Genomic DNA, 14,145 nt, shown 5'->3' with positions numbered 1-14,145 from the left:
TGTGACTCCCCTCCCCCAAACCTCTTTGTTTCCTATTTCCTATTTATTTGTGTGTGTGTGTGTGTGTGTGTGTGTGTGTGTGCATGTGTGTGTGTGTGCATGTGTGTAGTGGGGATGTTTTTATTCATTTTTGCTTTTGTTTGCATCTTCAGTTTCTTTTTCTTCTTCTTGATATATAGATATGATGAACAGTCTGTGAAATAGCTCCTGTCCTCTTTCTTGCTGTTAGACACTCTATATTAACAGAGTCACTGTAGCTTTCTCCAGTCCATGAGAGAATGATCAAGAAAGGAATTTCCCTCCTTCTTTAATTACATAAACAATGTGAAACAAACAGATTTCAGTAGGTTGGAGAACAGTGATCTCTTTTTACTCCTCAACAATGCATAGTTGTTTCTGATTACATTAAAGGACAGATAGTGAGTGTTGTAGAAAGTAAAACACTTCCCCCACTGGGAATGGAACCTGGAATAGACTCGATGAAGCATTCACTCTCAGAAATGTAAATAATATTTTTATGACTTAATTTACACAACATGTTCTCATTTTCTTAGACTACTTTGTATCATATTTTTCTAAAATGTTTTCTGAAGAATTTAATATTGTTGAAATATTTAAAGAGATTAATATATTTTTCTGCTTATTCAATAAGAAAAAAATGAATGTTTTTTGTCTTTATCTTCTCGTTCAGTGCCTTCTTTATATACATGTGGCTTTAGACATTTGGGAGAAAGGATATTTCAGGTTGCTTTGAGCCATTTGAAGCTTGGTCTTGAGCTGGTAGTACTGTTTTGGCAGGTACAGCAGCTTTTAAAGTGAAGTCTGGATGGTAGGAGTAGGTCACTGAGCCCTTAGGGTTAGCCAGGTTGTACTTCTACCTGAGCTCTCTGCTTCCTATCTGTCCCCAACATGTAATGGGGCCTGCTGAGTACTCTCAGCTCACACTACCATGGCTGGAGCCCCAATGCTGGTCCTTCCCCATGATAAACTTTACCTTTAACCACCAGTGGAAACACCCCCTCTTCCCTCAAGTTTCTTCTTTTCAGGAATTCTTTACGGTAACAAGAAAATTACAAGTAATTGCTTGGAAATTAATTTTAAATTAAGGAAATTTTAGTATACTCGAAAGTTTATTGACATTATTGGCTGCATTTTCCAACAGAACCCTGAACAATATATTGTCTTAGTTCTTAGAGTGAGTCTTGCTTTTTACCTTCTGATTGTCAGTCCCAGGTTTCTTGTAAAATTCTGAATTTTTTGCTTTAGTAAAATACACTTGAGAGTAGCTGTTTCTCTTTGTTTGTTTGTTTATGTTGTTTTCAAAACAACTTACTATGTAGCTTTGGCTGTCTTGGAACTCACTGTGTACATCAGGCTGGCTTTGAAATCACAGAGCTCCACCTGCTCCAAGTACTAGGATTAAAGTGTTAGCCATATGCCCAGTTAGGTTTCTGTTCTCTTTACCTCGCTCCATTTTCCCAGCATCAGTTATATCCGTTGATTCTGAACAGTGTAGGTCATATGATTTATGTGTTTGGTCAAGCTACGTAAAGAGAAGGAAATGCGGTTAGGGCCTATTGGACTAAGTCTCACCGTTGATATAAGAGGAGTGAGATCAGGATTCAGAGCCCTCCCATGCCTTCTTCATTAGTCTCACTCTAAAGCATCAGTTGGGTTATGATGATTTTGGGCCTCATAATAAATATTCCAAGGTAAAATAGCATTTTAAAAGAAATCCATTTGTAAACTACTAGTATTTTCACTATGTGATCCATGAGTAGAGAGAAGCCATTTAAATAGTTGATAACACTATTGGCATTGAAATAGAAATAGTTCTTTGGGTGTGGATTACCTACTTCCAATGTTCGGACTTTGAAAACTTTTTTTTTTTTTTTTTTGGGTAGGCGCATGAAGCAACATTGGAAGCCAGAGCCAGTCCAGAGATGAGTGACCGAATACAGCAATTGGAGAGAGAGATTTCCAGGTACAAAGATGAATCCAGCAAGGCCCAAACAGAAGTTGACCGTCTCTTGGAAATCTTGAAAGAAGTGGAAAATGAGAAGAATGACAAAGATAAGAAGATAGCTGAGTTGGAAAGGTAAGGAAGGGGGGCTAAGCAGTGCTCGCTGGGCAGCGACCATGTTCTACCTCTTCTGAAGCAGCGTTTTCAGTTGCATGTACAGTGGAGCTACTGTGTTACCCACTTACTCTCCCAAGTCAGTGTGAAGCCTGGGCTACGGTCCCTAAAGGATGACACGGGATAGGGATAAAGTGAGAAACTACCACTTGAACATCATCGACAAGAGAACACATTTATTGCTGAAGGGCCCAGTTTCCTCCTAGCTATGTTCTAGAGAGTCCAAAGAGATCCTTGGCTTTATTATTGCTTTGTGTAATGAGTGAGTGGTTCTCAAGTTTCAAAAGTTGTTGAGCTCGTACTCTTTTGGGCTGTGAATTTTTAGAATGGATAATTTAGAGCATGGGAAAGCAAATCATGTCAGTTTTAAATTAGAAGGGACAGTGTGATGCTAATGTAGGAGACTTATAGGTGAGTCTTACCAGGTTTTAAGTTTGAAATCTTCACAGTGAGTTGTATTTGAACAGATCTTGACAGAGATAGCTCTCTTGGAATATTGCTTTTCTTTTATATTGAAGATCAAGCATATAGTCTTATTACCTTTTCCTTTTATATGGTCTATTTAACATAATATCCCAAATACACAGAAACACCTTTTCCAGTAGAACTTCGGAGTCACCATATTCTTCTAGACACCTAGAAGTCACTAATTCGTATAGATTTTGAAAAAAATGTTTAAGGAATAATTTATTTTCTTGAAAGCTAGAAAAAGTTTCTGACAGCATCTTTAAATTATTTACTAAAGTTTAAATTTTGGAGTTAGTAGTAGGGTTAATATTTTCCTTTCAAGTTACTATTTCTTCTATTCCATGTTTGTAGACTTTGATTCCTTCAGTGAACCAAAAATGCAAATAATAGGGTTTCTCATTCCTGCCTATACATTTTGGTTTGGTTAACTATATATTCTGTAGTTCTTGATAAGATTTATTTATTTTTATGTGTACCAGTGTTTTGTCTTCATGTACGTGTATGCACTGTGTGTGTGTGCCTGGTGCCCTTGGAGGTCAGAAGAGGTTGTTGGATCCCCTGGGAGTAGAGTTCGAAATGATTGTAAGTGGACTGGAAAGATGGCTCAGAGGTTAAGAGCACTGGCTTTTCTTCCAGAGGTCCTGAGTTCAATTTCCAGCAACCACATGGTGGCTCACAACCATCTACACTGAGGTCTGGTGCCCTCTTCTGGCCTCAAGCAGAATACTGTATTATATATTAAGTAAATAAATCTTAAAAAAAAAAAAAAACGATTGTGAGCCACCATATGGATTCCAGGAATCCAACCTGGGTCTTCTGGGAGAGCAACCATTGCTTTTATCCATTGAACCTTATCTCCAGCCCCTTTGATAAAATTCATTTAATCAATCTTGTAAGAATATAGATTGTGTGCATTTTCCTTCATGTTGGTCTTTTCACATCTCCTTTGCCATAGCATGTTTGTATGTACACACTTACATACTTTTTGAGGAGCTTGAAATCATCAGTACTGCACTTGCACTAAGATGCCATACTTTTGAAGAATGTTATCCTACTGTTTCAACAAAGACATTTCTGAATAATATTCCTTTCTTGTTTGATTTTTTTAAATTGAAAGACTTCATTTGAAGTTATTGTTTTCTGTTGTATGCAGCTAGCTTTAAAAATGATTCATTTTTAGCTTAATACTGTGTGTGTGTGTGATGGACACGTTGCGAAAGAAAATAAGAAGTAGGGCTAAGTTAAACATAGAAGATTGAAAATTAGGAACACTGTGTGAGAGGGAATGTGTGAGGTGTTTGTCTTTCTAAATCTGATGTCCTCACTTAGTATTTCTCCAGTCTCATCCATTCTCTGCATTTCATGATTCCCTTTTCCTTATAGCTGAGTACTGTTCTGTTGTATCTGCCACATCTTCCTTACCCATTAATCAGGTGATGGGCATCTAGGTTAATTCCATTTCCTAGCTATTGGGAATAAAGCTGCAATGAACGTGAGTGTGCAAGCATCTCTACCATAGGACGTAAGGTCCTTCAGGTCCATGCCTTCGAGTGGGATGAGTGGGTCATGTGGTAGCTTTAAATGATCTGCTTCTTCCGCGACTTCATTTTTTAATACATTGGAATACATTGTATAATTAGATAGAGGTGTCCATTCTTTGGTCATACAACTTTGTAATATTGTTTGAAGACTACAAAATTTCTTGCTTACAAACAGCTACCACCATCACCAGGACCATGACCACAACCACCACATACTCAAAAAACTTCAAAGTAACAAAATCCCAGCCCAATTGGTCTTGCCTCAGCCCTCTTTGGTCAGAATACTTATTGAAGGCTTCTCATCTCGATGGGAATTGTCTCTGTGCTTATATTTAACCCAGTATCTTGAGCAGAAGTGGCTTTGTACTGTATCACGGTTTGCTGAGAAACTAAGGTAGATTTTATTTCCTTTCAGTTTTGGATTCCATTTTTATAAACTGAGCAGGGCTTGTTTTTGGAGTTGGTCCATGTACTCTCTCTGAGATAGCTGGGGTTATTTCAGTCTTTGTTCCCAGACTTAGTGCTGGAGAGTGTGCCTGTGGCTGTTGTATCTGACTGAGGTTTGCTTCTTGTATGGCCCTTCCTTTGTTTCCTATATGTTTTTCTTTTGTTTGTTTTATCCTGTTCCTGTTCCGCTGGGGTTTATGTATCTTAATGTTGCAATGTGCATGTTCTCTCTGTATCACTGCCATTCTCAGATAGCCAGTCTTTCATAAATAATGCTGCCATCACCAGGTTTCTGTGTCTGCATCGTTCTGGGTTAAGTGTGTGTATGTAAGGCTCAGTCTTCTGAGCAATTGTTGCTCCTGTTGCTGGATTTTACTTGATCACAATTACAGCCATCAATTTGAGCTATACCTCTTATATGCTCTCTGCTTTAAATACAACCAGCCTGCGCTCTCTCTTGCTAGGTTCTATGTGCTAGTATATTGCACATAGTTAGTTTTTTTTCTCTCTCTTGCACAAGAATCTTTGAGGTTGATGTTTCTATGTTGGGACACTTGTATTTGGAGACACGATCTCATGTAGTCCAAATTGGTCATAAACTTGCTGTGTAGCTATGACTTTCTGATTCTTCTGCCTCTATTTCTTGTGTGTTGGGAGTATAGTTGTATGCCATTCCTGGTTTATGTAGTGTTAGAAACTGATCCTGGGGCTTTGTGCATATTAAAAAAAAATCAGTCTGCCATTTGAGTTGCATATCCATTGTGGGATACTCTTTTAAGTAGCCCCTGATAGATCTGCAATTCCATCTTGTACTTTAGCATGTACAATTTACTTCTAGAAGGTATTCAACACTGTTTAAACTGATGAAATTTAAACAAAAGAAAATTCTTTGATTTTCGTATTACTTCTTTAACTTTAAAAAGTTATCAGAATTATTCTTTGTGGATGAAGGTAATAAATGAACAGTTCCTTTCCCATGTTGGTTCTTAAGAAAATTGTTGTGTTTCTTAGAAGATGTATTAATGGGATTCTTTCGATTTAGTGTAGTAACACTCTTTGACCAACTACAGTTTTTCCAGTTGAAACTAATCACTTACCAGTTCACTTTCAATAAGAGAAATGAAGGTGTCATAGGAACAAGAGGGGTAGATATTAAAAAAAGAGATTGTCTTACATGTTTGTGATGATTTTAGAGGCTGGTTAAGCAAGTCTGAAATCTAGTTCCAGGAATGGAGGTTTATAATCTGGATGGCATTTGTAGAGGCACAAGCCAAAGCAGGGCTCCTTTGTCTCTCATGTAACCTCAGCCCTGTTTCCAACACCTAAATAATTCATCGTGTTCACTCAGGTAATATCCCCTAGTATAGTGACTAGTGTGTGTGTATGTGTGTGTCTGTGTGTGTGCACATGTCATACATGGTTACACCCATGTGTGCCAGAGTTCAATGTCAGGTGCTTTCCTCAATCACTCTTCACCTTATTTTATGTGACTTTTTATTTTATCTCATCGAACCTGAAGCTCTCTGGTCAGCTGGCCTCACTGGCCAGAAAGCCCCAGGATCTGTGCTCTGGCCCTCATGTTTGCATAGCAAGCACTTTGCTGGCTCGCTGTGGCCTTGGCGAGTTAATGTTCATGGAAACCACCATTCAGTGGCTATGGATAGTCTCCATAGAGAAAACAAAGTGAAGAATAAGATGTCCTAGTCTGAATAAATAGATTTAGATTACCTCATGCTTTTCCTCTCCATTGCTGTGATAAAGCACCCATCCAAACCAGCTTGGTGCGGAAAGTGTTTATTTGGCTCCCTCTTCCACCCCATAGTTCATCATTGAGGGAAGCCAGGGCAGGAAGTCAAGCAGGAACCTGGAGGCAGAAACTGAAGTAGAGATATATCAAAGAGGAACACTGCTTTCTGGCTTGCTCTCAGGTGGCTCAGTTTCCATTCTTATACAGTCTAGGGCCACCTGCTTGGGGGTGCTACTGGCCACAGTTGGCTGAGTTTTCTCATGTCAATCATTAATCAAGAAAATGCCTTACAAACATGTCTATAGGCTAATCTGGTAGAGGTAATTCTTCAGTGAAGATTCCCTCTTCCCAGGTAATTCTAGTCTGTGTCACATTTGGAAAAAACCACCCAGCATACCTCTGGAAACTGAATACTGCTACTAAAAATGTGTCTTCTATACTTAGCATATTAGTTTCCATATAGATCTATAAATAATAGGCTTGTCTATGGCATTTCATGCCAGCTCACATCTAGTGTCTCTTGGTCAATCTCTTGGTCCTACTCTTTCCCTACTCCTTCCACTCTGTGGTCTCTCCAAGTCCTAGCACTGGGTCTGCTCTCCAGCTCTGCCCACTTAAGGGATGTGAAAGCTGATCCAGCCATGTTTGTTGTGGAATATGACTTGAAATTTGCCAAGATGTCCTGTCCACCCTATACCTGGGTTTGCCCAGAATATCATTTTTAGGTTATAGACAACTTATTAGGATTTAGCTTCCTGGATATTTTTGTCTCTGACTAGAGAGGAAGAATATATATCTGTGACCTCAGAGGCGTGTTCCCACATCCTAGCACAGTGTCCCCACTCACTTACCCTGCTACCTCTTTAATAGAATTGACAGTAAAAACAATCTCTAGTTTTCAGCCACACAGAGCTGGCTTTCAGTTGACCCCAGCACATGTGGAAGTCATAGGTCATCTTCCCTTTTGCTCTCTAATAATTTTAGTTTTTTGAGACCAGGAAAGTCTTCCATCAAACCTGAGGCTCCAAATTTGGGCCAGGGTGGTTAGCTGATGACATGCCTGTTTCTGTTCACAAACAATGCGGTTACAGATGTGTGTCAGTATTCTTAGCTCTTACAAGGGCGCTAGTGATATGAACTCAGACCCTCTTGCTTGTGCAGCAAGCTTCTTACCCACCGAGTCATTTCCCAAGTACCCACCTTCTTTATTTGAGTCTGAGTCTCTTTGAAGCCCTCCGCAGGCTTTGAACTCTTGATCTTCCTGCCTCAAAACTACAGGTGTGAACCACTGGCTTCTTTTTCTCCCCTCCCCTCCCCCTCCCCTCCCCCTCCTCTCCCCCTCCCCTCCCCCCTCCCCTCCCCTTCCCACCTCCCCTCCCCCTCCCCTCTCCCCTCCCCTCCCCTCCTAAATTGTTGATCACACATGAAATTTTATTCATTTACTTATTTACTTTTTGGTCAGATGTGAAGATAAAGATTCAGTCCACCATGGCAGGGAGCCAGGGTAGTATGAGAGGTTGTTCACGTTGCATTGGCATTTATAGAGCTGATAGAAAGAAATATTGATTCTTTGCTTTCTTTTCCATTTTAAAAAAACATCCTTCTGCTGAAGGGGTTTGCAGCCCCATAGGAGGAACAACAATATGAACCAACCAGTACCCCCAGAGCTCCCAGGGACTAAACCACCAACCAAAGAGCACACATGGTTGGGACTCATGGCTCTAGCTTCATGTGTAGCAGAGGATGGCCTAGTAGGACATCAATGGGAGGAGAGGCCCTTTGTCCTATGAAGGATCTATGCCCCAGTGTGGGGGAATGCCAGGGCCAGGAAGCAGGAGTGGGTGGGTTGGTGAGCAAGGGAAGAGGGGTTTACATAGGGGGAAGGGTGTTTTTCAGAGGGGAAACCAGGAAAGGGTATAACATGTGAAATGTAAATAAAGAAAATATCAAAAAAAAAAGCATCCTTCCTTCCTTCTTTCCTTCTTTTCATCTTTTCTTTTTTTTCAGTCTGTAACTCTAACCTATGGATAGATCTTTCCTTTTCAGCTAAACCTTTCCTCACAAACATGACTGTAAATCTAATCACATTGACAATAAAGATTAACTACTATCATATGTCTACTCCCTTGTCAGTTTAAGTATATATTTAAAATCAGAATGTTCCATCCCTGTTCTTCAAAGGCTCATGAATATCTCACAATGCAGGATACTTTTATTTTACCTATACTAATGACCAAAATCTCAATAGTTCTAATATTGCTCAAAAGTCCTATGTCCAAAGGGCAAGGTAGCTCAGTGGACAAAGGCTGCCAAGCCTGGCAACCCGAGTGAGACCCCAGGATCCAATGGTAGAGGGAGAGACTTCTGCCAGTTGTCTTTCTTCCTCCATACATGTGCTATGGCACACACATGTGCACACATAGACAGACATACACGAATATTTTTTAATGAACCAAAACTAACTATAAAGCCCCTTGAACGTAATATGGGAAGATGGACTAAAGTAACACTGAAACCCATTTGCACAAACACCAGATGTTACAGTTCTATTTGTTGCTGGCTTGTGATGGAATCATTGGGACTCCCACAGCCTTAGGTAGCCCCACCCTTTAGCACCCCTACTCCCCTAACTACACTCTGCCTATAGCTTTCCTCAGTCTAAGTCTCACAATCCTGGCATCTTAGATGTCTTGGAGTCTCCATTCTAACTTGCTTCCTACCTATATAGCTTCCTCCTTTGTCCTTTTAAGGTCCTTCTGCAGGCAGTCCAACTCTGCTGTATACTGTCCATCCTCAGTGTTTCTCTGGCATCTTAGTGCAAGCCTCTAGGACACTACCTCACTTGAATTTTGTTTGCCTGGAAGCCACATGGACAGTGATGCCAAGTTCTGCTGCACGGACAATGTGTAGCTCATCCATGGCTCTAACGCTTCTGTGTTTTGGCAGCTGAGCCTGGGAAACCATTTCCCTAGGTAGCTGTTATTCAGTCCTTTTATTTCCACTCTCAGTTCAGTCTCCTCCTTCAAATGAATGCATTTTTGCAAGCTCTGGAGCCTTAGATAGTGAGGTCTTATCCTCAGGGAACCTTTCCTATTGTTTAGGTATGAATTTGAGGTTTTTTCCTTAGGTGCATTAATCACTTTAATAATTGCACCTACTTCCTCCACTCTCATCTTGTCTGTAACTTTGAACTCACTTATGTTTCTTTCCTTGCCTAAGTGCATATATTTAAGAAATATATTCCCATATATTTTTGCTCTGTTTTACTGTAAATATGAGGAAATCAGTCTATATTTTATGTGATCTTGAAATTTCTGGCAAACAGCTTAGTCCATTACTTTTGAATTCACTCTCACTTTAGTGTATATGACATGGTGGAACACAAGAAATTTATTTTTGCCAGAATATGAGTGGGTTAAAGCCCACTCTTTGATAGTCGTAATTTCCCCCTGAAACCTTTTCTGCCAGGCCTTTACTGTTTGCATTTCTATTGGCATCTGGGTCTTCCAAACTCTTACCAGAATGGCCCATTAATCTTGGCTTACATTCTGGGACCCCGCTAAGCATCCTGCTTCAAACTCTCCCACATTACTCTCACAAGTCAGCTCCAAACGCTAAAGCACCACATGGTCAGGTTTATTACATCAACAGCCCCACGCCTTGGTAGCAATTTACTGTATCAGTTACTTAGCTGTGGTAACCAGATTTCTTACAAGAAGCAATTTAAAGGAAGAAGGATTTATTTTGGCTCCTGGTTTGAGAGTGTAGTTCATCATGGTGGGAAGGCATTGTGGTGGAAATGAGAGGCAGTTGGTTCCAATGTGTCTGCCTTTAGGAGGAAGAGAGAGATGAATGCTCTGCTTTTGATTCTTAAAGTAAAAATTAGGTCATGAAAACAATCATGGTGACATTGGGCACTATAAATCTTAACTGCGGAGGAAGTAGTACTGACTTCCCTCACACTGACTACTTTTCAGAAAAAGAAACCTGCCTATTATCAAAGGCAGTGATGACTCAGAACATTTGTTCATGGAGGGCTGTTAAACATGGCTATTTTGTAGGTCTTAATGCTGGACAATGTTGCAAATAGGATTTTTTAAATAGAGCCATTCTTGTTCATTATTGTTGTTAGATTGTTTTTACTTACTCAAAGACTTTAGCAGATTTGAAATGATTAATATGAGTTATGATTAAGGAAAGTTTGACTTTGAGAATTTTTTTTTCAAATTCTTTTAAGGATATTAGTTTTATAATCTAAGAAGAACAGGAGCTGTCAGTCTTGGGGTTTTTCCCCCATTTTGGTGACCCAAGTCCTCTTCATGAAATAGGATGTTGAGGGAGAAACCAGACTTAAGGGGGAGTGTAAAAAACTCAACTGACTGAATGCTGATGTCTCATATAAAACCTCTAATGGCAGTGCCAGCAAGCCGGCTCAGCTGGTAAAGGTACTTGCCACCAACCCTGATAACCTGAGTTTGATCCTCGGAAACCCACATGGTAGAATGAGAATAGACTCCTACAAGTTGTCCTGTGACTTTCATACACATGTCATAGCATGTTTACATATGCCTACACACATACATACAAAATAATTACATGAATTTAAAAGCCAACCCACAACTAATTCCAGTTTTAGCTGTTTAAATGACAGAATTGACAATATCCATCCCCATTTAAGAAATTTGCTCTCCTTTCCCCAAGAAATGGTCAATGTTGGACAAACGTTTTAAAAGAGTTTTCATCAAAGTATTAAACTCTAATAGGAAATGTATCCGTTGCGATCTCAAATTCTAATTTCTAGCTCCTGTGAAGAATCTGCATGCCCCCGTCCTCTTTACTCCGTGTTTTAGCCTTACCCCATTCATAAACGTTAGCATTTTTAAGTATTGTCCTTATTAATTCTTTCTAACTTTCTCTTTCACGTTTTCTTCCTGGATTTGCTGTTCTCTTCAGTCTCACCTCAAGGTCAGTATGCTTGCTAAAAATGTACAATTACAAAGAGAATGTAATTGAGGCTCATTTACTAACCTTATTTTCCATTCCAATAAGGACTAAAATGATAGAATGTATTTCAGGAAAGTGATGCCCATATCTAGTTCTGAGCATACAAAATGTCAAGAAAGTAAGCTTTGCATAGCAGCAAATGCAAACTTTTGTTCTTTGGAAGATATGAGAATGTTCAGGATGCAGGACTGAGTGGGGTTTTACTGAAAGAACTGAAGATGTAAGGAGCCACCAGGGGATAGATAGCACGGGAGAGCTTGTTCATCTTGATAGCACTTTACTAGCAGTGCCTTGGGTAAGAACTTAAGCAGGGTGAAAGGAATAATAATGATGTAAATTGAAGTAAAAAAGTATGATAGAGTTAAAATATAAGCTTGTTTATGTCATATACATTACCTAGCAATTTTCTTGTCATAATAATTAAGTGATATGTTGTTCTTATTTATGAAAGTGCCCATCTCTTGATACTTAGTGGCTAGCAGTAGGCAGGGGAGGTTGTTATTCTCATGGGGAAGTAGGCACAAAGAAATGATTGCCCTGGGTTCAGGCAGCCAAATAACAATATTTAGCTGTGACCTTTTGCTTTAGGTTTGATTTTTCCCAGACAGGGTATTTAAGTAGGTAACCCATATTGGTTTTACATTTCTGATCTTCCTGTCTCTTTATGTTATATGAACTACAGATTGAAAAGTAATCCTAGATTATTTGGGCTTTCATAGGCTTCTGATGTGTAAGTTTTGCTCTATAAAATTGGGATGATTATCACATGTAAAGATTAAATGAGTTACTCTAAGTAGCACTAGAGCGTAGGGCACAGGGAAAATGGTCTTGTTTTCTTGGCATTTTCTCACAAGTACTTAGACTTCCCACAAGACTACATTCTTGGATTATGTTCCAAAATCAACCCAATTGCTTTTTATTTCACTTTGATATTTGATTTGTTGTCAGCTTTCTTCACTGTTGTTTGCTTCTGTCCTCTGTTAGTAGTAGAGATCATAACCTGAAGGAAAACTACCCATTGAGTGGGGGAAATAAACTTGTAAAAACCTTCCTATCTCTTCACATAATAAAATAGAAACACAAAAACAGTGGAAAAGCAAGCTAGTAGAAAGCTCCCAACGCCTGTAGCTCCTCAGTGGCTGCAACCAAAGATAATAAAATAGTGGGATCCCAAAGAATTCAAAATACCACAGCTAGAAATTTAAAGAAGATTCAAAAAGCAAATGAATGAGGTAAGGAAATATATTTGGTATCTACAAGAACACCAGTGGTATGGATGAGAAATTGAAAAACATAGTGAGAAAATTGAGATTTTCAAAAAAGAGAATGGAAAAAAGAACTAAATAAAAAATGCAGTGGAAAGTTTTATCAGCATACAGTGTCATGTTGAGAAAAATATCAGTATTAGAACACAAGACAATAGCAGCCAAGAACTTTGGGCCATGAATAAGAAAGCAACCAAATGAATCCATTTGCTAGAAAAGTAAACTGAGAAAAAAAATTGAGGCATAGAATAAACATTTAGTTAAATAATATGAGAAGATTTTTACATTGAGGGAAAAATACAGACATAAGATATTTAGAGCCTCAGGTACACACAACCAGAAGAAAACCATGCCAGGAGATGCCCTAGTTAAATGTGAAAACTGCAGAGCAAGGGAAGTTATTGAAAGCTTCCAGAGAAAAGCACAATTCATGTACAAAGACAAATTCACTGGGATAATTTCAGAGTTTCCAACAGAAACCCTAAAAGCTAGGAAGGCATAAAATTCTGTTCTTTAAATCCTGAAAATAATTGTCAGACAAAATTATATATTTGCTAAATACATATCTTTTAATTGATGGAGAGATAAAGACTTTTCAAGATGAGCAGAAATGAAAGCAATTAATGATCACAAAACTAGCACTATAAAAAGTACTTAAAGGAATTCTATACACAAGAGGAAGAAAGGGGAGAGAGTCGCAGCTCTAGAATACAGCAGTAAATAAGTCTGGTGAGAGGACTAGAGTAGCAAATAAGAACTAGAAAAGAATCAAACATATCCATCTAAGTAAACCAGTATTCACCTAAGGTAAACCTCCTTGTGCTCTGCTAGCAAATTTTATGTCAGCTTGACGTAAGTTAGAGTCATTTGGGAAGAAGGAATCTTACTTGAAGAAAGGCCACCACCAGATTGGCCTAATGGGGGATTTTCTTGATTGATGATTGATGCAGGAAGGCCAAGCTTATTGCAGATCATGCATCTCTTAGACTGGTGGTCCTGGATACTGTAAGAAAGAAGTCAGAGTAAGTCATGAAGAATAAGCCAGTAAGCAGCACCCCTCCATGATTTCTATGATCTCTGCTTTAGTTTCTGCTTCCAGGTGCCTGCCCCTGACTTTTCTTAGTTTTAGACTGTTACCTAGACATTTAAGATGAAGTAAACTATCCCCCACAAGTTGTTTTAGGTCGTACTGTTTATCACAAAACAGAAACTAAAATACCAACCAAGAAAATAATCATCAAAATTACAGAAGCCAGCAAATATTCTTTTAGTAGTACCCCGAATATTAACGCTCCCAGTTCCACAGGAAAAAGACTGTAAACCAATGAGTGAATCAAAATTCAAGAGCCAAGTACTAGAGGGATGATTCAGCAGTTCAGAGTACATGCTCCTCTTGCAAAGGACTCAGGTCCCATTCCAAGCACTGGTGTGGTGGTTTACAATTTTAGATAATTTCAGTTCCAAGGGATTTGATAATGTTATCTGGGCTCTACATGCACTTAACACATATGTGCTGTATATAAATAAATGAATGTA

General features: G+C 39.0%; 1 protein-coding gene across 20 annotated transcripts in view; it reads left to right on the top strand.

Moving 5' to 3' along the window:
* The window catches only part of Erc1 (ELKS/RAB6-interacting/CAST family member 1), a 277,389-nt gene that overhangs the window by 102,799 nt on the left and 160,445 nt on the right, over window positions 1-14,145 (top strand). For 15 of the 20 annotated variants that reach the window (XR_003956153.1, XR_003956152.1, NR_155458.1 and 12 more), the window contains 2 exons: window positions 1,905-2,098; window positions 11,294-11,305. Coding sequence is in view for 14 of the 20 variants with exons in the window: in XM_006505373.4 (XP_006505436.1) it covers window positions 1,905-2,098; window positions 11,294-11,305 (206 nt within the window). In the remaining 6 variants the exon portion in view is untranslated. The remainder of the gene's footprint in view (window positions 1-1,904; window positions 2,099-11,293; window positions 11,306-14,145) is intronic. The other 5 variants (XR_003956155.1, XM_030255109.1, XM_030255108.1 and 2 more) reach the window with 1 other exon arrangement.

This window comes from Mus musculus, chromosome 6, assembly GCF_000001635.26.
Source record: "Mus musculus strain C57BL/6J chromosome 6, GRCm38.p6 C57BL/6J".
In the NCBI taxonomy this organism is placed as follows: domain Eukaryota; kingdom Metazoa; phylum Chordata; class Mammalia; order Rodentia; family Muridae; genus Mus; species Mus musculus.
The sequence above is the reverse complement of the archived record's forward strand: the minus strand, read 5'-3'. Positions and strand labels throughout refer to the sequence as shown.